Source organism: Salmo trutta, chromosome 8 (genome assembly GCF_901001165.1).
Source record: "Salmo trutta chromosome 8, fSalTru1.1, whole genome shotgun sequence".
Lineage (NCBI taxonomy): Eukaryota > Metazoa > Chordata > Actinopteri > Salmoniformes > Salmonidae > Salmo > Salmo trutta.
Window position 1 is genome coordinate 19252984 of NC_042964.1, and position 27361 is coordinate 19280344.

A 27361-nucleotide genomic window follows, 5' to 3' on the forward strand; every position below is an offset into this window, starting at 1 on the left:
TATCTGTAAGGTCCCTCAGTCGATCAGTGAATTTCAAACACAGATTCAACCACAAAGACCAGGGAGGTTTTCCAATGCCTCGCAAAGAAGGGCACCTATTGGTAGATGGGTAAAAGCAGAAAGTGAATATCCCTTTGAGCATGGTGAAGTTATTAATTACACTTTGGATGGTGTATCAGTATACCCAGTCACTACAAAGATACAGGTTTCCTTCCTAACTCAGTTGCCGGAGAGGAGGGAAACTGCTCAGGGATTTCACCATGAGGACAATGGTGACTTTAAAACATTTACAAAGTTTAATGGCTGTTTTTAACCAGGCCAGTCAGTTAAGAACAAATTCTTATTTACAATGACGGCCTACCCCGGCCAAACCCTCCCCTAACCCGGACGACGCTGGGCCAATTGTGCACCATCCTATGGGACTCCCGATCACGGCCGGTTGGGATACAGCCCGGGATTAAACCCGAATCTGTAGTGACGCCTCTACCACTGCGATGCAGTGCCTTAGAGCGCTGTGCCACTTGGTGCCTGTGATAGGAGAAAACTGAGGATGAATCAACAACATTGTAGTTACTCCACAATACTAACCTAAATGACAGAGTGAAAAGAAGGAAGCGTGTACAGAATAAAATATTCCAAAACATGCATCCTGTTTACAACCAGGCACTAAAGTAATAATAATTTTGTCATGAATACAAACTGTTATGTTTGTGGCAAATACAATACAATACAATACTGAGTACCACTCTCCATATTTTCAAGCATAGTGGTGGCTGCATTATGTTATGGATATGCTTGTAATTGTTAAGTACTGGGGAGTTTTTCAGGGTAAAAAAGAAACGGAATGGAGCTAAATTCCTAGAGGAAAACTTGGTTCAGTCTTCTTTCCAACAGACACTGGGAGATGATTTCACCTTTCAGCAATAACCTAAAACACAAGGCCAAATCTAAACTGGAGTTGCTTACCAAGAAGACAGCGAATGTTCCTGAGTGGCTGTGTTACAGTTTTGACTTAAATCTACTTGAAAATCTATGGCAAGACCTGAAATTTGACAGAACTTAAAGAATTTTTTAAAGAATAATGAGCAAATGTTGCACAATGCAGGTGTGGAAAGCTCTTAGAGACATACCCAGAAAGACTCACAGCTGTAATCGCTGCGAAAGGTGCTTCTACAAATTATTGACTCAGGCGTGTGACTACTTAAGTAAATTAGATATTTCTGTATTTCATTTTCAATAAATTTGCTAACCGCAATCAACGAACTGTATAGGGCTATAAGCAAACAAGAAAATGCTCATCTGTAAGCGGCACTCCTAGTGGCCGGGACTTTAATGCAGGCAAACTTAAATCCATTTGACCTAATTTCTACCAGCATATCACATGTGCAACCAGAGGAAGAAAATCCTAGACCACCTTTACTCCACACACAGAGATGCATACAAAGCTCTCCCCCGCCCTCCTTTTGCCAAATCTGACCATAATTATATCCTCCTGATTCCTGCTTACAAGCAAAAACTAAAGCAGGAAGTACCAGTGACTCGCTCAAGTGGTCGGATGACGTGGATGCTACGCTACAGGACTTTTGCTAGTGCAGACTGGAATATGTTCCGGGATTCATCCAATGGCATTGAGGAGTATACCACCTCAGTCTTCGGCTTCATCAATAAGTGCATCGACGACATCGGCCCCACAGTGACCATACGTACATATCCCAACCAAAAGCCATGGATTACCGGCAACATCCGCATTGAGCTAAAGGCTTGAGCTGCTGCCTTCATGGAGCGGGTCACTAATCCGGACACTGAAAAGAAATCCTGCTATGCCTACAGACGAACCATCAAACAAGCAAAGCATCAATACAGGATTGAGATTGAATCCTACTACACCGGCTCTGATGCTCATCGGATGTGGTGGGGCTTAAAAACTATTACGGACTACAAAAGGAAACCCAGACGTGAGCTGCCCAGTGACACAAGCTAAATACCTTTTATGCTCTTGAGGCAAGCAACACTGAAGCATGCATGAGAGCACCAGCTGTTCTGGATGACTGTGTGATAACGCTCTCATTAGCCGTTGTGAGCAAGACCTTTAAACAGGTCAACATTCACAAAGCCGCGGGGCCAGATGGATTACCAGGACGTGTACTCAAAGCATGCACGGACCAACTGGCAAGTGTCTTCACTGACATTTTCAACCTCTCCCTGACTGAGTCTGTAATACCTTCATGTTTTAAGCAGACCACCAAAGTCCCTGTGTCCAAGGAAGCGAAGAAACCTGCCTAAATGATTACCGCCCCGTAGCACTCACGTCAGTAGCCCTGAAGTGCTTTGAAAGGCTGGTCATGGCTCACATCAACAGCATCCTCCCGGATACCCTAGACCCACTCCAATTCGCATACCGCCCCTACAGATACACAGATGATGCGATCTCAATTGCACTCCACACTGCCCTTTCCCACCTGGACAAAAGGAACACCTATGTGAGAATGCTGTTCATTGACTTTAAAAAATATATTTTTTAACCAGGTAGGCCAGTTGAGATCAAGTTCTCATTTACAACTGCGACCTGGCAAAGATAAAGCAAATCAGTGCGACAAAAACAACAACACAGAGTTACACATAAACAAACGTAGAGTCAATAACACAATAGAAAAACAATTGAAAAATCTATGTACAGTGTGTGCAAATGTAGAAGAGTAGGGAGGTAAGGCAATAAATAAGCCATAGAGGTGAAATAATTACAATTAAGCATTAACACTGGAGTGATAGATGTGCAGATGATGATGTGCAAGTAGAGATACGGGGGTGCAAAAGAGCAAGAGGGTAAGTAATAATATGGGGATGAGGTAGTTGGGTGTGCTATTTACAGATTGGCTGTGTACAGGTACAGTGATAGGTAAGCTGCTCTGACAGCTGATGCTTAAAGTTAGAGAAGGAGATATAAGACTCCAGCTTCAGAGATTTTTGCAATTCGTTCCAGTCATTGGCAGCAGAGAACTGGAAGGAAAGGCGGCCAAAGTAAGTTTTGGCTTTGGGGATGACCAGTGAAATATACCAGCTGGAGTGCGTGCTACGGGTGGGTGTTGCTATGGTGACCAGTGAGCTGAGATAAGGCGGGGCTTTACCTAGCAAAGATTTATAGATGACCTGGAGCCAGTAGGTTTGGAGACGAATATGTAGTGAGGGCCAGCCAACGAGAGCATACAGTTCGCAGTGGTGGGTAGTATATGGGGATTTAGTGACAAAACGAATAGCACTGTGATAGACTACATCTCGTTTGCTGAGTAGAGTGTTGGGGGCTATTTTGTAAATGATACCGCCGAAGTCAAGGATCGGTAGGATAGTCAGTTTTACGAGGGTATGTTTGGTGGCATGAGTGAAGGAGGCTTTGTTGCGAAATAGGAAGCTGATTCTAGATTTAATTTTGTATTGTAGATGCTTAATGTGAGTCTGGAAGGAGAGTTTACAGTCTAACCAGACACCTAGGTATTTGTAGTTGTCCACATATTCTAAGTCAGAACCGTCCAGAGTAGTGATGCTAGTCGGGAGGGAGGGTGCGGGCAGCAATCGGTTGAAGAGCATGCATTTAGTTTTACTAGTATTTAAACGCAGTTGGAGGCCACGGAAGGAGAGTTGTATGCCGTTGAAGCTCGTTTGGAGGTTTGTTAGCACAGTGTCCAAAGAAGGGCCAGATGTATACAGAATGGTGTCGTGTGCGTAGAGGTGGATCAGAGAATCACCAGCAGCAAGAGCAACATCATTGATATATACAGAGAAAAGGGTTGGCCCGAGAATTGAAGCCTGTGACACCCCCATAGAGACTGCCAGAGGTCCGGACAACAGGCCCTCCGATTTGATACACTGAACAATATTTGAGAAGTAGTTGGTGAACCAGGCGAGGCAGTCATTTGAGAAGCCAAGGCTATTGAGTCTGCCGATAAGAATGCGGTGGTTGACAGAGTCAAAAGCCTTGGCCAGGTCGATGAAGACGGCTGCACAGTACTGTCTGACTACAGCTCAGCGTTCAACACCATAGTGCCCACGAAGCTCATCACTAAGCTAAGGACCCTGGGACTAAACACCTCCCTCAGCAACTGGTTCCTGGACTTCCTGACGGCCTGCCCCCAGGTGGTATGGGTAGACAACAACATGTCTGCCACGCTGATCCTCAACACCGGGGCCCCTCAGGGGTGTGTACTTAGTCCCCTCCTGTACTCCCTGTTCACCCACGACTACGTGGCCAAACACGACTCCAACACCATCATTAAGTTTGCTGACGACACAACAGTGGTAGGCCTGATCACCGACAACGATGAGACAGCCTATAGGGAGGAGGTCAGAGAACTGGCAGTGTGGTACCAGGACAACAACCTCTCTCGCAATGTGAGCAAGACAAAGGAGCTGATCGTGGCCTACAGGAAAAGGTGGGCTGAACTGGCCCCCCTTAACATCGACGGGGCTGTAGTGGAGCGGGTCGAGAGTTTCAAGTTCTTTGGGGTCCACATCACCAACAATTTATCATGGTCCAAACACACCAAGACAGTCGAGAAGAGGGCACAACAACACCTTTTCCCCCTCAGGAGACTGAAAATATTTGACATGGGTCCCCAGATCCTCAAAAAGTTCTACAGCTGCACCATCGAGAGCGTCCTGACCGGTTGCATCACCACCTGGTATGGCAACTGCTCGGCATCTGACCATAAGGCGCTACAGAGGGTAGTGCGTACGGCCCAGTACATCACTGGGGCCAAGCTTCCTGCAATCCAGGACCTATATACTAGGCGGTGTCAGAGGAAAGCCCAAAATATTGTCAGAGACTCCAGTCACCCAAGTCATAGACTGTTTTCTCTGCTACCACACAGCAAGTGGTACCGGAGCGCCAGGTCTAGGACCAAAAGACTCCTTAACAGCTTCTACCCCCAAGACATAAGACTGCTGAACAATTCATCAAATGGCACCAGACTATTTACATTGACCCCCCCCCCCCCCCATTGTACACTGCTGCTACTCGCTGTTTATTATCTATGCATAGTCACTTCACCCCTACCTACATGTACAAATTACCTCGATTAACCTGTACCCCCGCACATTGAGTCAGTACCGGTACCCCCTGTATATAGCCTCGTTATTGTTATTTTATTGTGTTACTTTTTATTCTTTTTTACTTTAGTTCATTTGGTAAATATTTATATAACTCTTTCTTGAACTGCACTGTTGGTTAAGGGCTTGTAAGTAAGCACTTCACAGTAAGGTCTACACTTGTCAGCGCATGTGACAAATAAAGTTTGATTTGATTTGACATCAAATTAATGTTATATAATGTAGTGTGTGTGTGTGTGTGTGTGTGTGTGTGTGTGTGTGTGTGTGTGTGTGTGTGTGTGTGTGTGTGTGTGCGCGCACGCGTGTACTATATACAGATTATGTGTCTGTGTGAAGGAGGAATGACAAGAATCTTTTTTGGCTTGTACCCATGAGAGGGATGCTATATATATCTGCAGTATGAGAACCGAACTCGCTCCACTCTCCCTGCAGTCCTCCTCTCTCACTACCTCTCCTCTCGTTACAGAAGGCCCCGTCACTGTAATTACCCTCTACACACACAACACACGAATACACACACACACACACATCCTTAAGGACCCCCTGCAGTTCCCTGTCTGACCCCGCTTACCTTCCCCTGCGATAGAAGAGGAACAGGGATTCAACAGGGAGACATACTCACTTCTTCAGATATACATACTATATACATACTATATACAATACTGTACTATGTGTGTGGTGGGGGGGAGCAGTTGCTTAAGTGTGTGTGTGTGTGTGTGTGTTTCTTTAGATTTTTGGTGGATGCGTGTGTGTCACGTCCTGGCCAGTATAAGGGTTAATTGGTATTGTAGTTTGGTCAGGACGTGGCAGAGGGTATTTGTTTTATGTGGTTCAGGGTGGTGTTTTTGTTGTAAGGGCATTTGATTTAGTATTCCGAGGTTTTTGGGCACTGTTTGAGTTTCACGTATTTTTATGTTGATCTAGTTAGTTGTATCTCTATGTTTGGTTAATTGGGGTGGACTTCCAATTGAAGGCAGCTGTGTGGTGTTGCCTTTGATTGGAAGTCCTATATTAGTTGGGTGTGTTTGTCTGTTTAATTGTGGGAGATTGTTCTGTGTTTAGCCTTGTGCCTTGCCAGACTGTCTGTTAATCGTTCGTTCTCTTGTTTTGTTATTTTGGTGTTCATTTTGGAAGTTAATAAACGTCAAGATGAGCTTACACATACCTGCTGCGTTTTGGTCCTCCATTACCGACAACAACCGTGACAGTGTGATGTATTATTTTGCATTGTTTGGTATCACTGCACTGTTGGAGCTAGAAGCATCAGCATTTCACTGCATCTGCAATAACATCTGCAAAATCTGGGTTTTCAACCAATAAGATTAGATTTTTGGATTTTTCACACAGCTTCAGCCCTTAACCCCACACGACACACACTCACACAGCCTCCCAAGTATGGAGTACATTGATGACCGAAAGCTGTGTGGTTTGCAACTCACTCAAACAGACATGCATAGGTTAGTAGATAATGAACAGTGAATACACTCAGCAATATATCTCTCTCTAATGCATTGCTCTGAACACAAACTCAATCCATTTGTCTTTGTCTCATTACAGCACTTGCATTCAAACACAAACTCTCACTTTGACATAGACCTCATTCTACTGTTAACTTTTCCTTTCAGACAGTCATACAGTATACAGCATTGAATGAACATTCATTCTCACATCATAATTGCCTGTGATTAGCTTACAGTGCTTTCGGAAAGTATTCCGACCCCTAGACCTTTCCCACATTTTGTTACGTTACAGCCTTATTCTAAACTGGATTAAATTGTTTTCCCCCCTCATCAATCTACACACAATACCCCATGATGACAAAGCAAAAACAGACTTTTAGACATTTTTACAAATGTATTAAAAATAAAAAACAGATACCTTTATTTACATAAGTATTTAGACCCTTTGCTATGAGACTCAACATTTAGCTCAGGTGCATCCTGTTTCCATTGATCATCCTTGAGATGTTTCTACAACTTGATGGGAGTCCACCTGTGGTAAATTCAGTTGATTGGACATGATTTGGAAAGGCACACACCTGTCTATTTAAGGTCTCACAGTTGACAGTGTGTGTTAGAGCAAAAACCACACCATGAGGTTGAAGGAATTGTCCGAAGAGCTCCGAGACAGGATTGTGTCGAGGCACAGATCTGGGGAAGGGTACCAAAACATTTCTGCAGCATCGAAGGTCCCCAAGACCACAGTGGTCTCCATCATTCTTAAATGGAAGAAGTTTAGAACCACCAAGACACTTCCTAGAGCTGGCCGCCCGGCCAAACTGAGAAATCTGGGGGAAAGGGTCTTGGTCAGGGAGGTGACCAAGAACCCGATGGTCACTCTGACAGAGCTCCAGAGTTCCTCTGTGGAGATGGGAGAACCTTCCAGAGGATAAGCATCTCTGCAGCACTTCACCAATCAGGCCATTATGGTAGAGTGGCCAGACGGAAGCCACTGCTCAGTAAAAGGCACATGACAGCCCGCTTGGAGTTTGCCAGAAGGCACCTAAAGGACTCTCAGACCATGAGAAACAAGATTCTCTGGTCTGATGAAACCAAGATTGAACTCTTTGGCCTGAATGGCAAGCGTCATGTATGGAGGAAACCTGACACCATCCCTACAGTGAAGCATGGTGGTGGCAGCATCAAGCTGCGGTGATGTTTTTCAGCGGCAGGGACTGGGAGACTAGTCAGGATCGAGGCAAAGATGAATGGAGCGAAGTACAGAGAGATCCTTAACGAAAAGCTGCAACAGAGTGCTCAGGACCTCAGACTGGGGCGAAGGTTCACCTTCCAACAGGACAACAACGCACAGCCAAGACAATGCAGGAGTGGCTTCGGGACAAGTCTCTGAATGTCCTTGAGTGGCCCAGTCAGAGCACAGACTTGAACCTGATCTAACATCTCTGGAGAGACCTGAAAATAGCTGTGCTGTGATGCTACCCATCCAACCTGACCGAACTTGAGAGGATCTGCAGAGAACGATGGGAGAAACTCCCCAAATACAAGTGTGCCAAACTTGTAGTGTCATACCTAAGAAGACTCGAGGCTGTAATCACTGCCAAAAGTGCTTTAACAAAGCACTGAGTAAAGGGTCTGAATACTTATGTAAATGTAATATTTCAATTTTTTATATTTGATACATTTGCAAAAATGTCTAAAAACCTGTTTTTCATTGTCATTATGGGGTATTGTGTGTAGATTGATGAGGGGGAAAAAACGATTCAATTAATTTTAGAATAAGGCTGTAATGTGTCAAAATGTGGAAAAGGTCAAGGGGTCTGAATACTTTCCAAATGCACTGTATGTCTAAGCCTTTCTCTACTGTGTGTGTGTGTGTGTGTGTGTGTGTGTGTGTGTGTGTGTGTGTGTGTGTGTGTGTGTGTGTCTGTGTCTGTGTCTGTGTGTGTTTGGGGACAAGGAAAGTTCAGCATCAAACTCTCATGTTGTGTGTGTCCTTGCTTTTGTTGACATACTCCTATCCTGCTAAGGTGGTGGATCTAAATATACTTGTGTGTGTGTGTGTGTCACATGCTGCCTGTAATAACTGAGCATGTGTTTGGCATTATTATAGTACCCATGTTGGTGACTCCTGGGGGTTTGGAGCGACCATCCATTTCTGTCCCCAAAGAGCCAGAAACCTGTTACAGAATTATTGGAAAGAAACTCCATGAGAGTCTATATCGATGTTATGGCAGAGAAAATACATTGACTTATCAATAGGAATCAATATCAGTAATCATCAATATTATGGATGTTATGAATACTTTATATCTGGTTATAAATGCTTTAGTCAGTTCCAAACATGGTTTTATTATTCTGTATTTGTAGTATATTATATTGAGACAGTATATCGATTATAGATTATATACTGCCATTACACTGTAGTACTATAGTGGCTTTCCCTCCCTTAGTCGTTATTAGAGAATAAGTAGACGACGCGATATAATAGCTATAGCGTCGGGATAGTACTTTGACCAAAAATAGGCATTCAGACGGAAACGCTGTCCGGGTGACCAACCGGTAAGGTCAGTCACGAGGCGAGCCCACCTTTAAAAAAAAAAGCACGGAGGCAAAGGCTGAGGAACATTCTCCGGTAGTCGGGGGCGGGGCTAGAGTCGGTCGTTATTCGGTGCCAGTTTGCTTTGTCAGGGAATTCCGGGGACGTGCGGTGACGTCAGCGAGTGGACGAACGGAGCAGGAGGGGCGTGTGTGTGTGTGTGTGTGTGGAAGAAGCAGCCAGTGAGTTGGTGTGTGCCTCTGTACTGATAGCATCACAGTTTGCGCACCGAGCCAAGAGGCTTGTCCCTTTAAAACACAGCTCGGCTCAGTCAGCGCAACCCGATCCCGCTGCCTTATGTCGGGAGAGAGCAAGAACGAGACAAGGACTGTAAAAAGAGCGAAGGCAGGGAGAAAAACGGAATAATAAAAAGATGATCTCGCACGTTGACTGACACTGGAATCATTTCAAAGGCAGACGGAGACATTATTAGTCGGGCGTCAAGTGATACAAGTTTATGAGAGCTTTGAAAGGAAGCGAGTGAGACAAAGTGAACGCTGTAACGTTCTGCCGGCTGGGTCAGTCGTCTGAGTAGCTGGCGTCTATCTGCGGATACATACAGATCCAACTAGCTACTGCCTGGATTAATGAAACTCAGCTAAATTCACTACACCGATAGCCTGCGAACAAATCATCCTTGGTTGTTTTGGGAATATTCTCAGCGAAATCCGCCAGGGCTACTCCCGAGGACTGTACGTGAATACCTTGATAACTGCTTTCTTATGCGAAACACTGTTCGAGCTGGTCACTTTTTTTTATTACCGTACTATTGGAATGTACCATTTGAATGTGAATCTCGCGTTGCGCTGTGTCCACACTAGAGACATAGACATTTAGCCGTTGGCAGTTCTTGGGATATTGGACGAGTTTTTTTTTTAAAGTTTTTTTTCGACAAGGGTAAGTCGTCAACATTGATTCTGTAATTGTTTTCTCGTCTGTTTGCCCGTGTTGATAACGCGATCGCATTTTCACTCGTGCCATTTGTTGACAGTGGAGGAGCTGATATTCAATGAATGGTTAGGCTACAGCGCAGAAACAGTTAAATGAGTGCTCGATGAAACCGGAAGACTTGCTTGCTCACGCTGCCTTGGTGATTAGATCTGGAATACGTCGCCTATTGTAATTCCCATAATAGCTCATACGCCATGTCATACAGTCTACATAATCGGTTGACTGTGTCAATTAGAACAAGTCTATTCTCTTTTGTCATTTTGTATTCGTATAGTGATCATTTATGGTTGTGCGTCTTGGTGAATTTCTTTTGACAGTAGAAAGACAGTAGAAAGATAGAGAGCGGGTGCTGTAGATGCAGGGAGAACGGGGGAGAAATCGCTTGTGTAAGGATCTCCCCTCCTCCATGCCTTTGTCTGCGGGAGTACTAAGCTAAGGGCTGACTGGGGAGTGTTGAGTGGGGATGGGCAGGACAGAGGGAGGTAGGCAGGTTGACTGGCTGCTTTCTAAAGTTAATGGTTTGACCCTACTCAGACCTTCATCGCACACACAGCGGAATTGAAAGGAAGTCATTTGCATCGTCCAAGGGGGAGGGGTAACTGTTTCTGGTCTGGTTTTAGAGTTTGTCTCAAAACACCTCTGCCAGGAAGAGCCACGAGAAATGGCCCAGAACAAGCAATTGAAACACGCACGAGAAAATGTGGCGAGTGTTGTGCTTTTTCTCAGTTAGCCTATACTTGTTTGACAGGAGTGTAGCCTAAAATAAAAGCGTTTGCGCGAGAGCTCAACTCGGTCCTATGCATTTTATGGACCGTTATAAACCGAGCCTTATTCTAAGGACCGAAGTGTGCTGGCATGGGGTCGGTGGAACATTTCGAACGTCCACTTCCGATTTAATGGACGCGTAACGAGTGTTGCGTTTGTGATTCTTTTGAAGTATCACGCTGTAAAGTCAGGACGGGCAGAAAGCAGCTTACAAAAGCTCTTCTTATCACTCCTATCTTACAGCTCTTTTGGCTTCTTGGCAGAATAGTAGCCTGGTGACTGCTTTTTGCTCTGGCTTGAATCACCCGCCCCCTTTGTCCCATCCCGTGATCAGACTGCGAGTGAATGAACAATCACCGCCCATTCCACTACTCCTATGACGAACATGTACCGTTAAAGTTGTACACACAACACATATTTGTATGCGTCGTCCGGGGGCAGGCCGTCATTGTACATAAGAATTTGTTCTTAACTGACTTGCCACGTTAAATAAAGGTACAATGAATCATACGGATGAAAGTGGAGAAAAACTGGGTTACAGGATGTTTGTCTGTCTCAGTATAGGTGATGGAAGTTTTTTTTGGGGGGGCAGATGGTGTTTTGAGATGGTTGGTGGTATGAAGGTAGATGCCAGGTAGTGTGTGTAGCATGAGATTGGTTGTAGAAACAGGTGTAGTGTAGTGAGGGGGCGTGTGAAAGGTGTCAGTGAATGTAGGACTTGTTTGTGTGGCTGCTTAACACACTTTTACATCCACTTTCATTGCCCGTGAGAAAACAACGTCATATTAGGTGTGTGCCTGTGGTAACCCGGGTCAAAGGCGAAGGGGAACTAACTCGATGAAACCACTATTTGTCAGAGACCACACCAAGTCTTGTTGTTTTTTTACCAGAAAGGAAGTGTGTCATACCTTCACCAGGGAAGTACAGCAGAATATTAGTCCTGCTGCAAACAACATGAGCCCTTCTCCTTTTCCGAACACCTAGCAAGATATTTGATAACAATCCAATGTTTTAACAGGTAGCCCTTAAGGGTGAAGACGTGTTGTTTCCACCTATCCAGTCCTTTCCAATCTACAGGAGGGGATATAGATAGTCCGCGCTCTGTGGGATTCCATCCAGCAGTATGAGAACTGTGGCCCTAGACCAGCGGTGGGCAACTCCAGTCCTCCAGGGCCTGATTTTGGTGTATCACTTTTTCTCCGTCCCTTAGCAAACACAGCTGATTTAATCAAATTGCGTTCTAAACTGAAAATCACGGTTAGGTGATTTATTGGAGTCCGGTGTGTTGGCTGGGGCAAAACTGTGACGCCAGTCGGGCCCTCGGACTGCCATTGTCCTGCCCTGGAGCGTCGGGAAGGGGTACGACACTGTTTACTAGGTGTGTTGAATGTGGCTACGTTCGTGAGGTAGTTTTGTGTTTGTCTAAAAGTTCTAGAGACCTACGTGTTCCTGTTTAACTTTCTATTTTGGTCTGTTTTTGTCACCCCCATGACTACTTTTACTCCCAACTACTCTGGCAAAGAGAGAAAGATAGGGGAGGTACATTGTTAGAGCTGGTATTAGAAGAGTGAGTGGATGAACGAGAAAAGTAGTGAAAACCGGGAGCTGGAGAAAGAGGCGAGGACGGTCCGTGGACGGTCCAGTGTTCTTTGGGCTAAATGAACAACTAGTCCAGTCCGCCATAACGAACACGGATGTCCGTGCGCATCATTCCCACTGTGCTTTCTGTCTGTCCAGACAACTAGAACCGGCGTAATTACCAGCTGTTACTGTGAACACCGGACTGGACGGTAGCTGGACTGGACGGTAGCTGGACTGGACGGTAGCTGGACTGGGCGGTAGCTGTACCTCATCTGGCATTATTAACTCTGCTAGCGAAAGTTCAGTCCGAGAGGTGTGACGATCATTAACGTTCCCTGCTCTGTTGTGTACGCACACACACACACACACACACACACACACACACACACACACACACACACAAACAGAGGGGAGTGTGAACAGTGGAGACATGACCACAGACCTTCAGCTCTTGGAATGAAGACCATTCTGTACGAGGGAATGTTGAAACGGCGGAGAAGTCTCTCTCGCTCCACCTTACTAACCATCCACCACCACGCCGCCGAAACCACGGCAACCGTTGTCTCGGAAACAGTCAGCTCTGTTTGTGTGTGTGTGTTTCTGGGGGTACTAATCAGGGTGCGTTCTTGTTTGTGTCTCTTGCTCTAGATTCTGGGAAGTGAGGTCAAGGGCTAGTACTGAAGACAGTGGGGGGTGTTCTGTCCCATTGTGTTCCCCACATACAGGAAAAACAGGGTGTTTTGCTGTTTTGCTGAGATGTTGTGATCGTCTGTGTTCGGGGAAACCGAAGGCAGGTTGGAATTTTTTTGAAGTGACTGCGCTGGGGAAAGTGAGAGTCTTTTGATCAGGTGTTGTAACTGTCTAGTGAACGTGTAAACACACGCACATGAAAGCGTGTGATCATTCAGTTATCAGCGACCACAAATATCACAACCCATTTTTAGACGGTCACAAACACTGTTTTTTCAGTCTCAGCCGTTCCCAAACTGAGTCACTGCTTCACGTGCTTACCTGAAACACACACACACACACACACACACGTGTCAGTGTTCAGATGAAGGCATGGGCTCTGGCTCTTTCTGTCCTCTCTCGAAGTCACGCTGTTTCTGGAAAACGAGAACCGGCTGAACGTCACTCCTTTTCTTCTGAAGTCCTCAATCTCTTCCACAGAACAAGTGACATTTGCCTCAGTGACTGACTGAACCTTCCTCAACACACACGTCAGTCAGCGACCCATACTTTCTTTCTCTTTTTTTGCTGACAAACGAGAGAAAAAATAGCATTTGAGCCTTTATCGTCAGTTACCATTTAAATGACCTTTGAGCCTTTATCGTCAGTTACCATTTAAATGACCTTTGAGCCCTTTATCGTCAGTTACCATTTAAATGACCTGCCTTTGCTATATTTCTGTTATGTGTTAGATGGTTTAGTCTTTGGTCAGACACGTGGATTTCGTCATGTCTGACATGGATTCAAAGGTTTTAGAAGCGAATCCCTGTTATTTGTTTTCTATTGACACGTTTACTCCCATTCCTCACTCACATATTTAGGCGACACTTTCGTTTACACACAAATGCACACCCTCACTCACACACACACACACATACACACACACACACATACACACACACACACACTGTTTCTGTTGCACAGGAAACCACTACCCCTCCCTCTCCCCCCCTCAAGCCATCCACACCCACACACACTTCAGGGAGGTCTAGCTACTTCCTGAAACTCTGACGGCAGCTTCCTGTCTGATCTCATACCAACTTCTTCTCTCTTCTCCTTTTTCTCAAACGTCACACCCGTGCCCCACGTCTGTGTGAACCGTCCTGAACCATGAGAGATCTCTCTCACACACACACACACACACACACACACACACACACACACACACACACACACACTCTGACAGTTGTCCAAAGCACAGGTGCGATAGCAGTTGGAAACAGCAAGAGCTGCTTTATCTATCTATCTCAAACAGCCCAAAGCGGCTGACATACTTTCAGCTCTGTGCGGTAGTGTAGAACATTTCATCATGTCTGTCATTAGACGGTATGGGAGAGGGTCCAGAGAAGGGTGTTGGGCCAGGCTCTTCTCCAGAGTGTGATCCGTGACTCTCAGAAACGGCACTTGCTCTGTTCGACTCCAGCCAGGAGCACAATCCAAGTTCTCCGAAAATAACGGGATATGGACATATTTTAACCTCCGAGAAAGGGCTTTCGGCTGAATCCAATAGAGGGCATTAAGCTAGGCGGAGTCCTAAACTTAACAGGCCTAAATATGCACATACAAACGCTACCTAATTTTCAGCTTGTCATCCCAGATTTTTTTTTGGGGGGGGGGGGGAACAGTCACAGTTAAAAGCTTGGTAAATGGGTGAGAGGTTGTGTTTCTGGGGTTGATGTGGAGCACTTGGTTTGTTTATTAGAAGGCCAAACCACGAGATCTAGACTGAGCTACAGTTCTGTACTATAGTTAGTATGGCGGAAGAGAGTTGGCTCTGTCCTGAACTGACCCTCTATCCCTGCTGGAGGATGTTCTGTGTGTGTGTTTGGCTGTGTCTCCCGGTGTGTGTAGGCGGTAGTGTGTGTGTGTGTGGGAAAAGCTTGAATGTGATGGTGACGAGCTGGCCTGCATCGCACGCACGCACGCGCACTGTGGGAGCCTGGCAACAGGACGGACGCAGGCGGGCTGTCTTGTTCCTGGCGGTGTGTGTGTGTGTGTGTGTGTGTGTGTTTCCTCCAGAACTCAATCCCTATCCTGGGCCAGTTATGTAATGGACTACTGTCCCTCCCTCATCCCTCGCTCTCTCCCTCCGCCAGACACGCCGGAAGCTTCTCCCCCCCCCTCGCATCGCTCTTATCCAGTTCCTCACTGATCTCTAGGCCTCTGTCAGGAACTAGTGTCTGAATGTTGTCATCCTCGCTGTCTCTGTCTCTCTCTCTCTCTCATAGTCAGTCATCTATTTTTAACTGAGCTCTTCTGTCTGTTTGGCTCTGGATCAAACCACTATATGAGGCTGGCAGGGGAGTTCTGTGTTTGGGATGGCTCTTACTAGATTCTGGGGCCTAGAGCCTTTTCTTTTGTCATTAATTTGGTCATTGGGCTTTGCCTTTAGCTTAGAGGAAGCTGACTTCTAGTACTTGGCTAGTGATCGCCGTGATATCACAGAAGTGATTATTTTGGGGGTTTTCTTTATAGATTTGGACTGGGGCTATGGTTTGCGACTTGGCATAGCGATGTCCCTAGCCTTGCCTCCCTCTACCAGAGCGGTAGCCACGTGTGTGTGTGTGTGAGAGAGTGATGCGGTAACTAGAACGACGGAGGCGTTGATTGGAACTTGTCTTTGTCTGTCGCCATGGGGGTTTCACTGTAACCCAGGTGACATAGGGGGGCTACCGGGAGGGAATTCACACATGACATGGTAATGTTGAGCAAGATTCTTAGTTGTAATGATATTTGTACTGTTGAGATTTTGAGGGGTGTGTGTATGTGGTAACTTCAACGTAGTTTGTTGGAATTGCCCCGACTTGATTAGGAAAATCGGCAACACCAGAACAGAATTGGTGTTCTGTCGCCCCCCTCCCTTCTCTGTGACTCGGTATTTGGGGGATTCCTCTCTTAGGCAGGGGTTTTATGGCAATCTACCTACCTCGCATTCTGTTTCACCGTAACACCAGTTCACTAACCATCAACGATTCCGCCTGAGAAATTCCCCGTGGCATCACAACGTCGCTAGCGACGCCCCCGGTCACCTGACCGTAAGTGGCGTCATAGGGGAGGCGCGGTGTAGTTTGGGGTAAGCCCTTTTCACTGGCGGCGTGGCCCTTACTCACCCTCCGGGGGGGTTCCCCGGGCTGTGACGCCCCGGATGCAGAGTATCGCAGTACATACACACAGCGTCACTGATAGTGACGGATAACCAAATGTAATAATACACACAAGGCCAGTTCAGTTTACAGATAGGATCAGTTGTCTGTCTTCCCTTTTATGTGACATGAACAAGCACAGGTCTTAGTGTATTTTAATACAATAGTATCTGCTGTTTGATTCTCGCTCATCTCCCAGTGTTCAGTTCCCTATGCTGCTTGGTTTTCAGTTTCACTTTTCTTTTGTCAGTGGTTCAGTCGCATCTCGATCCACAGCACGATCCACAGCACGATCCACAGCACGATCCACAGCACACACCCTATATAAAAGTGTAATTGCAGCCTTTTTCGTTCTGACCGCTCTTGTTCCCTTTTTTCCCCTCTCTTATTCTCCCTGGCCCCTCTCTCTCTCTCTCTCTCTCTCTCTCTCCTCTCTGTCTTGTTTCATGTGTGCTAGTTGACGACTATCACACTGTGTGTGTGTGTGTGTGTGTGGAAAACCCTCACCCGGGTTTCCGCACACAGGGTAAAGGAGAGGAGAGGAGGGCTGATTTTGTTCTTTCCTCTCCTCCTCCAACAGTCTCCGTGTTCCTAGTAAACGTGGGAGAGGGTGAGGGAGGGAGGGGATGCTACAGTCATACTGAAACTGCTAGTCCCTGTCTGTCTCCTGACTCTGACTGACAGATGAAGGCAGTGTGAGAAAGGTCTGGCTATTGTCTGGTTTCTGTTCCTTGTCATAAGGAAGGAAGAAATCCCAGAGATGATTGGCTGTAGAAGCTGAGACTCGACGAGACGGAGGCTCTCGAACTAGGTGCTATTCTGAAAGGTGAGTGTGTTTGTGTGTGTGTGTGTGTGTGTGTGTGTGTGTTAACCAGCCAGAGCTATTTATGATCATCTGGTCATGGGCTATGTTTACATGAGTGTGTGTGTCTGTCTGGTGCATCATGATCACACACACACACACACACCGAGAGAGAGGGGGGGCGCGTCAGCATGGCCAAGTGTTGTCTTTATTTCCATCTCTCTGGAAGCTAAAAACGAAGCGCCTGAAATATCTTCCCCTTAGGCTTTTTATAGAGGAAGAGCGATAGAGCCACTACACATGCTGGTAGAGCTCGTTCAGGAAGCAACACTGACTGGAGTGGGGAGCATTCTGCTGAGCAAGAGTGGCTCACAGAGTGGCTCTGTTTTTGGGCAGGAATGTCCTTTTTTTTGTTCCACTGTAGGCCATCTCTATGTTTGGGCTATGGCTTTTTTTTCAGCTGTGTCTTTTTTTCTGTTTCCTTGTGATTGTGTGTGTCTCATTGTTTGTGTGTGTGTGTGTGTGTGTGTGTGTAAGACTATATGCCAGGCTCATTTCTGCCATGTGGTTGTGAGATCCAGGCAGCACAGCCTGTACTCTCATCGTCAGCCTGTCTCTCTCTCTCTCTCTCTCTCTCTCTCTCTCTCTCTCTCTCTCTCTCTCTCTCTCTCTCTCTCTCTCTCTCTCTCTCTCTCTCTCTCTCTCTCTCTCTCCTTCCCTGAAGAGCGGTTTTATTTTCTTCTTAATCTATCCTCCAATCCTGTTCAGACTGCCTGTTGGGCCTTCCCCCTCCCCCTCTCCATCACGCCTGTTCTAATGGGATTAAAACCAGGTGGATTCAACACACGGAACACTAAATACACACACACACACGGAACCATTGGCTAGTCTAAGGATTACAGTAACCTCCCGTGCTCTCTCCTAGGTCTGCCAACTTCCCCCAGAGCCATCTGCTCTGCTAATAATCCTACAGTAGAGCTACCATCGCCCCCTAGGGGCAGGGAGACAGGACAGCACTACCAGAGTACACTAGCAAATACTGACAGAGATGGGCAGACACCGTGGTCAATACCTGCAGTATCTGGAAGAGACACTCTGGTGTAAAAGTTGTTTTAAATTGGCAGTTTTTTCTGCAGCAGAACCAGTTTCTACACTAGATTCTCTCCGCCTACACCTCGACGCACACGTGTTTAGTTCTAGAGGCGCGTAAACTCTCCTCCCCAATTCCTCAAACGTTCCACAGCCAGACTTCCTCCCTGCGCCGTTCTCTCTTCTGTCCTGTCTCGCCAGTCTCAACCCCTCGTCTCTGTCTAGCTCTAAATCACACGCGGAGTTATGTGATGGAAGACCTACTGGCATGTACTGTACTGCTCTGTCCATATTTCAGTCTAATCGTGTTCTCTCCCTCCCTCTAGTTCAACTGGCTGTATTGTATTGGTGCTGAAGACGTGTCCAGGGTCTTAGTGTCGGCGTGTGGCCTTCTCTGTGCTGCGGTGGAGGGCTTCACAGACACAGCTAGTGTGGTGAGTCGAAAGTCGAAGTACTTACATTTTTGGGCAACCCACGAATGCCACGGGTTTTGTGCGCGGGTTTTGTGCGCGGGTTTCTTACACGTACCCTGTGTATTGAACGTGTGTGTTGAGTCGTGTCTCCCCGCCGGTCTCCCTCCAGGCTGGATGCATCACGCGGTAGAGCAGTTTGGCGGGCGTGGCACACGGGACTCCTTCCCTCTGGACGGACTCAGCCGGGGAACATGGGCTCCCGTGGGCGGCCACGTCACCTGGGCACCACCTGCCAGGTATGTTAAGTCTCCGCGGCAATTGACAACCCACACACACACACACCAACAGTCAATGAATTACACCTACACTGACTGCCTCAGCCTCGTACTCCCTCCCTCGAGGTTTACGTCCACAAGGTGACTGTTAATTGTTCTTCTAGGTTCAAATTAATATTTGTATTTGGTCAAATTGGTCTTGTCTCAGAGAATTTGGCCCAGGTCTGACCTTTGCACTTGTTTTCTCTACCAGGTGTCCGCCAGGTGTCAATCAACACCAGCTCCTACCCCATCTACCGCCCAGTCACATGGGTGGACTGAACCACCCCAGTAAATTCTTCAATAATGGGTGAGTCCGGCATACATTCCATTGGGCAGCGTACTGTATTCCATACTAGAATCAGATGGCTGTGGTCTCCTCCCTTCTCTCTGGTCTTTATCGCAGGCCTTCACGACTCCAGGCTGTAGTCATCTGACTGTCTCTCTCTCCCTCCGTGTCTCTGTTCCCCGCCAGGCCCGTGCAGGTGCGTGGCAGTGAGAAGCAGGAGCTGGGCCTCCAGAGGGCCGACCAGCAACGCCTCCCTCCTCCCCCTCACAGGGCGTGGGAACAGCCTGGTCAGCTGTACGAGTCGCCCCCCCCTCCCCATCCATCCGTACCCCTGCCCAGTGACCACGCGACCCGTCTGCATGGCGGGTATAGCCCCGGGCCTCCCGCCAACCTGCCCCCCAGGCCCAATCAGCTGCTGAAGGTGAGCGACGGAGCCAACGATATCGTCATACGGGAAGAGTGTCGATAAACGAGCGGCCTATCAGTGAGTGAGGAGGAAGGTGGGTGTCTTGTTCGGAGAGAAGATGTAACCCTTTTTCTCTCGGTCTCTCCCCGTCTGTCTCTCTCTCTTTGTCTCGCTGTCAGTATGTGGACCCCCAGGAGCAGCATCTTCTCAGGGGTCCGACATCGCTGGGCGACGATATGTGGGCTCAGGTGCAGCAGAGGGGTTACCCAGGGAAGATGTTGGGAGGGCAGCTGAAGAGACCGGCCCCCCCCCTCGGGGAGTACTCGGTCATCCGGCACACCCCGGCCCCCTCCCTGCACCCCTCCTCTCGCCCCAGTGAGGACTGCCCCAGTCCTAGCAAGAGGAAGAGGAGCTCTGAGCAGGTACGCGGATGATTTGAAACCTCTACATTTAAAAACTTGACTCGTGCATTCATATGTGCTTTACACCAAAGGTTGACTCGTAAAGGATAAAGAAACAAAGTCTGTACTCTCTCTAGAATCAGGTGATTGCATAGAACAATTTGACATTTTCTGATATCTGAACTTTGTAGTTGTTATTTGACCATGTTGTTTAGATGGGATATGATGTAGTAGTCTAAACCCTGCTCTCTCCAGGTTCCTCACCCAGGCATACAGAGGTTCTCTGGCGCAGGAGGGCACCCCCTGCCCCCGCAGCAGCAGCCCCCGTCCCACTACCCCCCTCCTCCACCCAAACCTGCTTTCTGGAACCCCATGCACAAGGCGAATGGCGCCCCCTGGGCCCAGCCCGAACGCAAGAACGGGTCCCCTGAGTTCCAGGTCCGAGCCGTAAGAACACTTAACACTGCTGCTTCATCAAGAACGTGACTAGATGGAATGTAGCTATACAGATTGATCCGTTTTTTGGTTTGTTTATTGAGATGCAGTTTGGAATGTCAGGTTATCTAGGCTGCCCTAGCTGTCCCACATTCTGAGCCATAATGTTTATCGTCTCTCTCTCTCTGCTAACAGGAGTCAGTCAAGTCCTGCATGGGCGGCTACACCTACAAACCTCCCGCCCCCTCGCCCATCTCCCCACCCCTCACCTCCTCCCCGGGAGGCTACCCTCAGAGGCACGGCGGGCCCCACCCACCCCACAAGCCCTCATTCTCACCTCAGGCCCTCAATCAACCCCTCCACAACCCCCACAGCTCTCACCCGCAGTACCCTAAACAACCAGCCCCGCCCCGCATGGGGATGGAGCCCAGGGGAGGTCCTCCTACCCCCCAGAGAGGCCCTACCACTGGGGGCAGGGGAGTCAACAACCATCCGCCTCCTCACCACCACCAACCTCCAGCAAGGGGGGACAGTAGGGGGGTCAGGGACAGTAGGGAGCCCCCCCAACCCTCACCAGCAAACCACACCGGCGTGCCTTACAGCCACAACCCCCACTTCCAGTCCCACCCCGGGCTGGGCCACACTGCCCACCACCCTCCTGCCAGCAGCACAGCAGTACCTCAGCAGCACAACCCCACTCCCCCCCACCACGAGGCCTGGAGGCCCCAGGGACAGGGTCAGGGCAGGCCACAAAACAACCATCCCCTGGTGAGTCCCAGGTTCCCGGCAGAGCGAATGTTGCACCCCACTGCTACCAACTCCCTTTGTTAACGTGGGATTATCATGCGATCGCCGCCTTTTCCACACTCATTATTTGCTACATTCTGAATCGACGCCCGGCCAGCTCACTACTCCCCTACGCAGTTAATGTAGACCTGAAGAGATCGGGAACAACTCACATTTTACCCAGCTATAGGCGAAATGTAATTTTACAGAGCGGTCAGTTTGGAATTGATTGGGCTTAGTTAATTGAGGAATAAGGCCCGAGGGGGTGTGGTATACGGCCAATATACCGCGACTAAGGGCTGTTCTTATGCACAATGCAATTTTTTTTTGTCATACCCATGGTATACGGTCTGATATACCACAGCTTTTAGCCAATCAGCATTCAGACCTCCAACCAGCCGGTTTCTAATGTTAAATTAATAATGGACTTGGAAGTTAAAGTATGTCCTTTTTTTGTTTGTATCGTTATGCTAGGAAACACTGTAGGAAGTGTACGCTTGTGCCCCAAATCTGGTCCAAAGTAGTGCACTATATAGGGAATAGGGTCCCATTTGGGACGCATACTATGTCTATAGCTCTCAATCTCCAGTGCATTAATCTAGCATGTCTCTGTTTCTCCCTACAGGAGTCGGGTCACTACAGGGCAGGGCTGGTACCTCAGGGGCAGCAGAACCAGGCTGGGGAGACCCGGGGTCCCGCGTCCCTCCAACACCATCAGCACCCCCACATCAGCCCCCCTCAGGTTCCTACCAGAACCCCCGTCATCATCTCCACCCCCCAGGCCCCCTGCTCACAGTCGCAAAACAACCGCTACAACAATAGTGGTATTACTGGACCTGCACTCTCCACTGTGACCACAGCACCACCTGCTGTGTGTTCAGCTAACAGCACCTGTAGGAGAGGCAGGGAGACCATGTCACTGCCCCACCAGTCCTCAGCTGCGTCTCAGCTGGAGAGAGACCCAGAGAGGGGCCCCATCCACCCCATGCTGCACCCAGGGTATCAGGGAGCCCACACGGGCACTGCCAACCACCCACACCGGGTGCCACCCAGGCCCCAGCAGCAGCAGTCCCCTAGCCAGCACCAGCAACAGTCTGTCCAGGGGAAGTCTTACTACGGACGGTCTGATCCTGCTGGCACTCCGGCCTCCTCTTCATCCTCCTCCTCTACGTCATTCTCAGGACACCAGAGGGCAGGGGAGAGCGTCATCACCAGCAGGGGGTCTCACCCCAGCTCCCTCACCCAGACGGAGGTCACTAGCTCGCCCGTGCACCGCCCCGTGCCCGCCCCCCAACCCCACACTGTCAGCTCTGCCCCTCAGCCAGCCTCCAGCCCCACCTACTCCAGACTCTGTGCCCAGCCTGCCCCCCAGGCTACCACCACCTCAGCCAAGGGGTATCTAAATTCTCGACCCTCAGCCCCCCAGTCCATGGAGGAGGCCCTGGATAAACTGGATGCTGAGCTGCAGGGTCATATGCAGGCTGAGGAGAGGAGGGAGAGGGAGCAGGAAGAGCGGAAGAGGAGGGAGTGGGAGAGAGAGCAGGAAGAGCGGAAGAGGAGGGAGTGGGAGAGAGAGCAGGGGAAGAGGAGAGAGTTGGAGAGAGCGGAAGAGGAGAAGAAAAGAAGGGAATGGGAAAAAGAGCAGGAGGAAAGGAAGAGGAGGGATTTGGAGAGGGAGCGAGAGGAAGAGGAGAGGAAGAGGAGGACTGAGTGGATGAAAGAGGAGGAGAGGAGGAAGGTGAAGGAGGAGATGAGCCGGAGTAGTAAAAGGAGAGAGGAGTCTGCCATCGAGAGTCTGGAGAGACTCCTGTCCGGCAACTCCTCTGCTCCTCCACCTCCTCGCCTGTCCACCGTCTCCTCCTCCTTTGTCCCACCCCCCCCCAGCCAGTCATCCTCCTCGCCCCCCTACCCCTGGCTGAGCCGGGGCGGGGCTCCCCCTTGTCCCCCAGGCCAGGCACCACCACCTCCCGCTCCCCTGGAGATGTCACGGCCGCCCCCTCTCACCCCCCAGACGGAGTATGCCAGGGAGAAGCAGAGGCAGAGAGAGATGTGGGGTGAAACCCCCCCCTCGTCATTACACACCAGTAACGTTACCTCAGGGAACAACGCCCTGACCTCGTTGGGGCCCTCTTACCCCAACCACCCCTCAAATAAGACCTTGACACAAGGTGCCCCCCGCCCATCCAAAGACGCCCCCCACCCCAAGGAGAACGCTAGTCAGCAGGCCAGAGGAGGAGCGATGGGCGCTGTGGATCCCCTCCACACCTCCAGCACGGTCACCCTCCGAGAGCCCCCCAAACTCTTCCAGGCATTCCCCAGGGATAGCCTACCGTCCGGGTCCAACACCCCCAGGACCAGCAGCAGCACGTCCAGCACAGGGGGCCTACTCCACAAGCGCATGCCCAGCGGAGGCCTAGGCAGCCTGGGTTGCAGCGCCAGCAGCAGTAGCAGCGGCGACTCCGACAGCGCCCAGTTTGAGGAGGAACCCTTGGAGCTCTCAACGTTACTCCCGGACGGTCTGGCCAACATCATGGCCATGCTGGATGAGTCCATCAAGAAAGAGGAGGAATCTCTGTACTGCAGCGACCGAAACGGCGCTAGGGAGACCATCATAAATGCCTTCTCTGCTATGCCGCCGGCCAAGAGCTACCTGTGCGCTCCGGACCTCATCCCAGCGCCCAATCAGCAACCGCAGGACGACTTTGTTGGGACGAACGTCCATGCCAGCCCCCCTGTACTGAGCCGACAGGGCTCCCTGGCCTCCCCCTGTAGCCGTACCTCCTCCCTCAACGAGGAAGACGAGGAGGGTTGTCTCGCCCTGAAACCCGCTTTGGAGCTCCACGAGCCAGCTGCCCCCCTCAACTCCGACCCCCAGTCAGGGACTAACTACAGCCACAGCGACCTGGCTAAACTCTACGGTCTCCCGGAGCCTGTGAAGAACGAGGGCGACGACGAGGATGAGGAAGATGAGTCGGAGACCCCGTCCAGTTCCCCTCCCCCGCCCCAGAGGCCCCACCTCCACCAGACGGGGGTGAGCAGCACCTTCAAGTCCCAGGCCGCCCTGGAGAACCAGAAGTACGCCTACCGAGGAGGTCCATTTGGCCGCCCGCCCCCCTCCGCTCTTGGGGGACTGAAGTACTCCTCCTCCCTCTCTCTGGGTCCCGACATCCAACAGCAGCAGAATAGCACCTCCCCCACCTCGGATTCCACCAATCACCCAGGCTTCGCGCCGTCGTCGGCCCCTCCCCTAAAGACCCGCCCACACTCCCCCTCCAGCTGGGAGGCAAAGAGACAGGTCAACATCAAGATGGAGCCTGATATCTGGAGAGATGGGAGAGAGGCCATGGAGAAGAGGCACCATTCCTCGAGGGAAGAGTCCGAGTGTTATCCCTCCACACAACCCATCAAGATGGAGCCTAGGGAAGAGGTGACGCTCACAACCATCTCAGAGTCTTCTCTGGCCGAGCTGGGCCGAAGCTGTGAGGTTCTCCTGACCCGACACTCCAGCTCCCTCCCTAGCAAGAGCACCTCCGACAGGACCAAGACTGAGCTCAAACAGGAGGGCAGGCACCACAAGCCCGCGAGAGAGCGGGAACGACACCGAGAGAAGGATGGGGAGAAGGAGCGGAAACCCAGCCGGAGCAAGAAGCACGAGGAGAGGAAAGAGGAGAGGAAAAAGCATAGGGAGAAACGAGAAGAGATGTCCTCCTCCTCCTCCTCTTCGTCCTCTCACTCCTCCTCCAGTTCCAGTTCGAAACGGCACAAGGAGGGAAAAGGTCACAAGGAGAAGAAGGACCACCGGCGGATCCTCGGGAACCTGGACCTTCAGCGTAAGGAGATCCGGGAGAAGGACCGCGACCGCTTTCGCGCCGACATGAGGCGGAAGGAGGCTGGGTCCACCAGCGAAGGTGAACCCTCCGAATGGGCGTCCCATAGTAGAAGTGAAAGAAGTTCAGGAGTCATGTCCTCTTCTCAGGACAGAGGGGCTGGATCAACGCTGCAGGGTTCAGCTGCTGACTTCATGAAGCTGAAGGCCCTGTCGGACGGGCCGCCCAAGGAGCTGAAGATCAGGCTGATCAAGGTGGAGAGCGGAGACCGAGAGACGTTCATCGCCTCTGAGGTGGAGGAGAAGAGGACACCGCTGGAGGAGATCAGCATCGAGAACACAGCCGCAGAGGTCATCAGGGCCTGCAAGTGAGTATGGAGGAGAGAGGGATGGACGGATGGAGGCGTAGTGAGTGGGGGTGGGGGTGGTCTTACCAACGAGAAGTTAAGAGGGAGTTACATTCTAGGTAAGCTAACTTTTTGCTCCAGTTTGTGACGGTGTTTGGTCTTAACATTTGTCTCTCTCCCTGTCTCAGGGGTGCGAGGGTGAAGGGGAAGTTCAGAGAGTCCTACCTGCTCCCTGCGTTCTCTGTCAAGCCCCTATTTACTACAGAGCCCCTCCCGCGGGATAAACTCAACCCCCCCACGCCTAGCATCTATGTAAGTCAATCATCATTCGCCATTACATTTACATTTTACATTTTAGTCATTTAGCAGACGCTCTTATCCAGAGCGACTTACAGTAGTGAATGCATACATTTCATACAATTTCATACATTTTTTTTTCTGTGCTGGCCCCCCGTGGGAATCGAACCCACAACCCTGGTGTTGCAAACACCATGCTCTACCAACTGAGCTACAGGGAAGGCCATAACACGAACCACTTCACTCTAGCTAATTTGATCTTCACTCTATTCGATTTCTCTCATTTCACCCTCTTGCTTTCTCTTTGAAAGTGTGTGGCATGATATTAGGATGCCTTTTTTGTATGCCTGTGCTGCCCTCTTCTGGTAGAAAAATGCACCTGCTATTTGTGACGGTACTAACTCTTCTGTCCTCTTTCCCCCTCTCTAGTTGGAGAGTAAGAGAGATGCCCTCTCCCCTGTACTACTGCAGTTCTGTACTGACCCCAAAAACCCTGTTACTGTCATCAGAGGACTGGCCGGGTCCCTACGACTCAGTGAGTTTATACACACACACACACACACACACACACACACACACTATGTTATCAATCATTTATTTAACACCGACATAAACACACTATCTACCACACATGTTAGAGTAATCAAAGGACTTGGTACCATTTCTTTTGGGAGTCCTTTTATGCAGGTTAGAGTTTTTCATCATGAATCATGTTCTGGAGGCAGCTCTGCAGAGAGGTCACTAGCTGGCACAGCCACAAAGTCATGATTAAACCTAACCTTAACCACACTGCTAACCCTAATTCCTAGCCTTAACTTGAGACAAAAAGCACATTTTGTTGTTTTTATACATTTGTACAATGTAGCCAATTTTGACTTTTTGCAGCTGGCCTATATAAGGGGACATTGCTCAGTTCTGCCTCCAGGACAAAACGTCAACCTGCCGTCCACCATGTCATCATTTTAGTATGTTTGTATATTAAGCCCCTTCTCTCTCGCGCTCTCTCTCTCTCTCTCTCTCTCTCTCTCTCTCTCTCTCCTCAGACCTGGGTCTGTTCTCCACTAAGTCTCTGGTGGATGCTAACTCTGAGCATGCTGTGGAGGTGAGGACCCAGGTCCAGCAGCCTGCCGATGAGAACTGGGACCCCAGCGGCACGGGGCAGACCTGGCCCTGTGAGAGCAGCCGCTCACACACCACCATCGCCAAGTACGCCCAGTACCAGGCCTCATCCTTCCAGGAGAGTCTGCAGGTACAGACCAGAGTCTCTCTCTCTCTCACACACACACACACACAAACCTCTTATATTTAACTAACTTCTACCTTGTCCTTTTTCTGTGTCTTCAGGAGGAGAAGGGTAGTGATGAAGAGGCTGAGGAAGATGAGGAAGACAAGGAGAAGACGAGTAAGGAGACCAGCCCTGAGACATCTAGCAAAGAACCCACAAGTAAAGACGCCACCAGTACCGAGCTGAAACCAGTGGGGAAGATCATCAAGTTTGGCACCAACATTGACCTGTCAGACCCTAAGAGGTGAGCTGGAGATGGATGCATTGTATTACCGCATAGAACACGTGGAACTTTTCCCATTTTGTTCCAGAACTTTCCTCTTTGGTTTTGCTGACCCCTAGTGGT

At 49.4% G+C, this 27361-nt stretch overlaps 1 protein-coding gene across 1 annotated transcript in view; it reads left to right on the plus strand.

Moving 5' to 3' along the window:
* LOC115199245 (lysine-specific demethylase 6B) overlaps positions 1-27361 on the plus strand; it is a 56770-nt gene that overhangs the window by 24477 nt on the left and 4932 nt on the right. The window contains exons 3-15 of the mRNA XM_029761868.1: positions 17067-17151; positions 18543-18650; positions 18799-18925; positions 19158-19253; positions 19419-19653; positions 19818-20060; positions 20295-20486; positions 20670-21242; positions 21886-25454; positions 25622-25745; positions 26160-26265; positions 26774-26979; positions 27075-27259. Of these exons, the coding sequence (XP_029617728.1) occupies positions 18804-18925; positions 19158-19253; positions 19419-19653; positions 19818-20060; positions 20295-20486; positions 20670-21242; positions 21886-25454; positions 25622-25745; positions 26160-26265; positions 26774-26979; positions 27075-27259 (5651 nt within the window). The 5' untranslated portion in view covers positions 17067-17151; positions 18543-18650; positions 18799-18803. The remainder of the gene's footprint in view (positions 1-17066; positions 17152-18542; positions 18651-18798; positions 18926-19157; positions 19254-19418; positions 19654-19817; positions 20061-20294; positions 20487-20669; positions 21243-21885; positions 25455-25621; positions 25746-26159; positions 26266-26773; positions 26980-27074; positions 27260-27361) is intronic.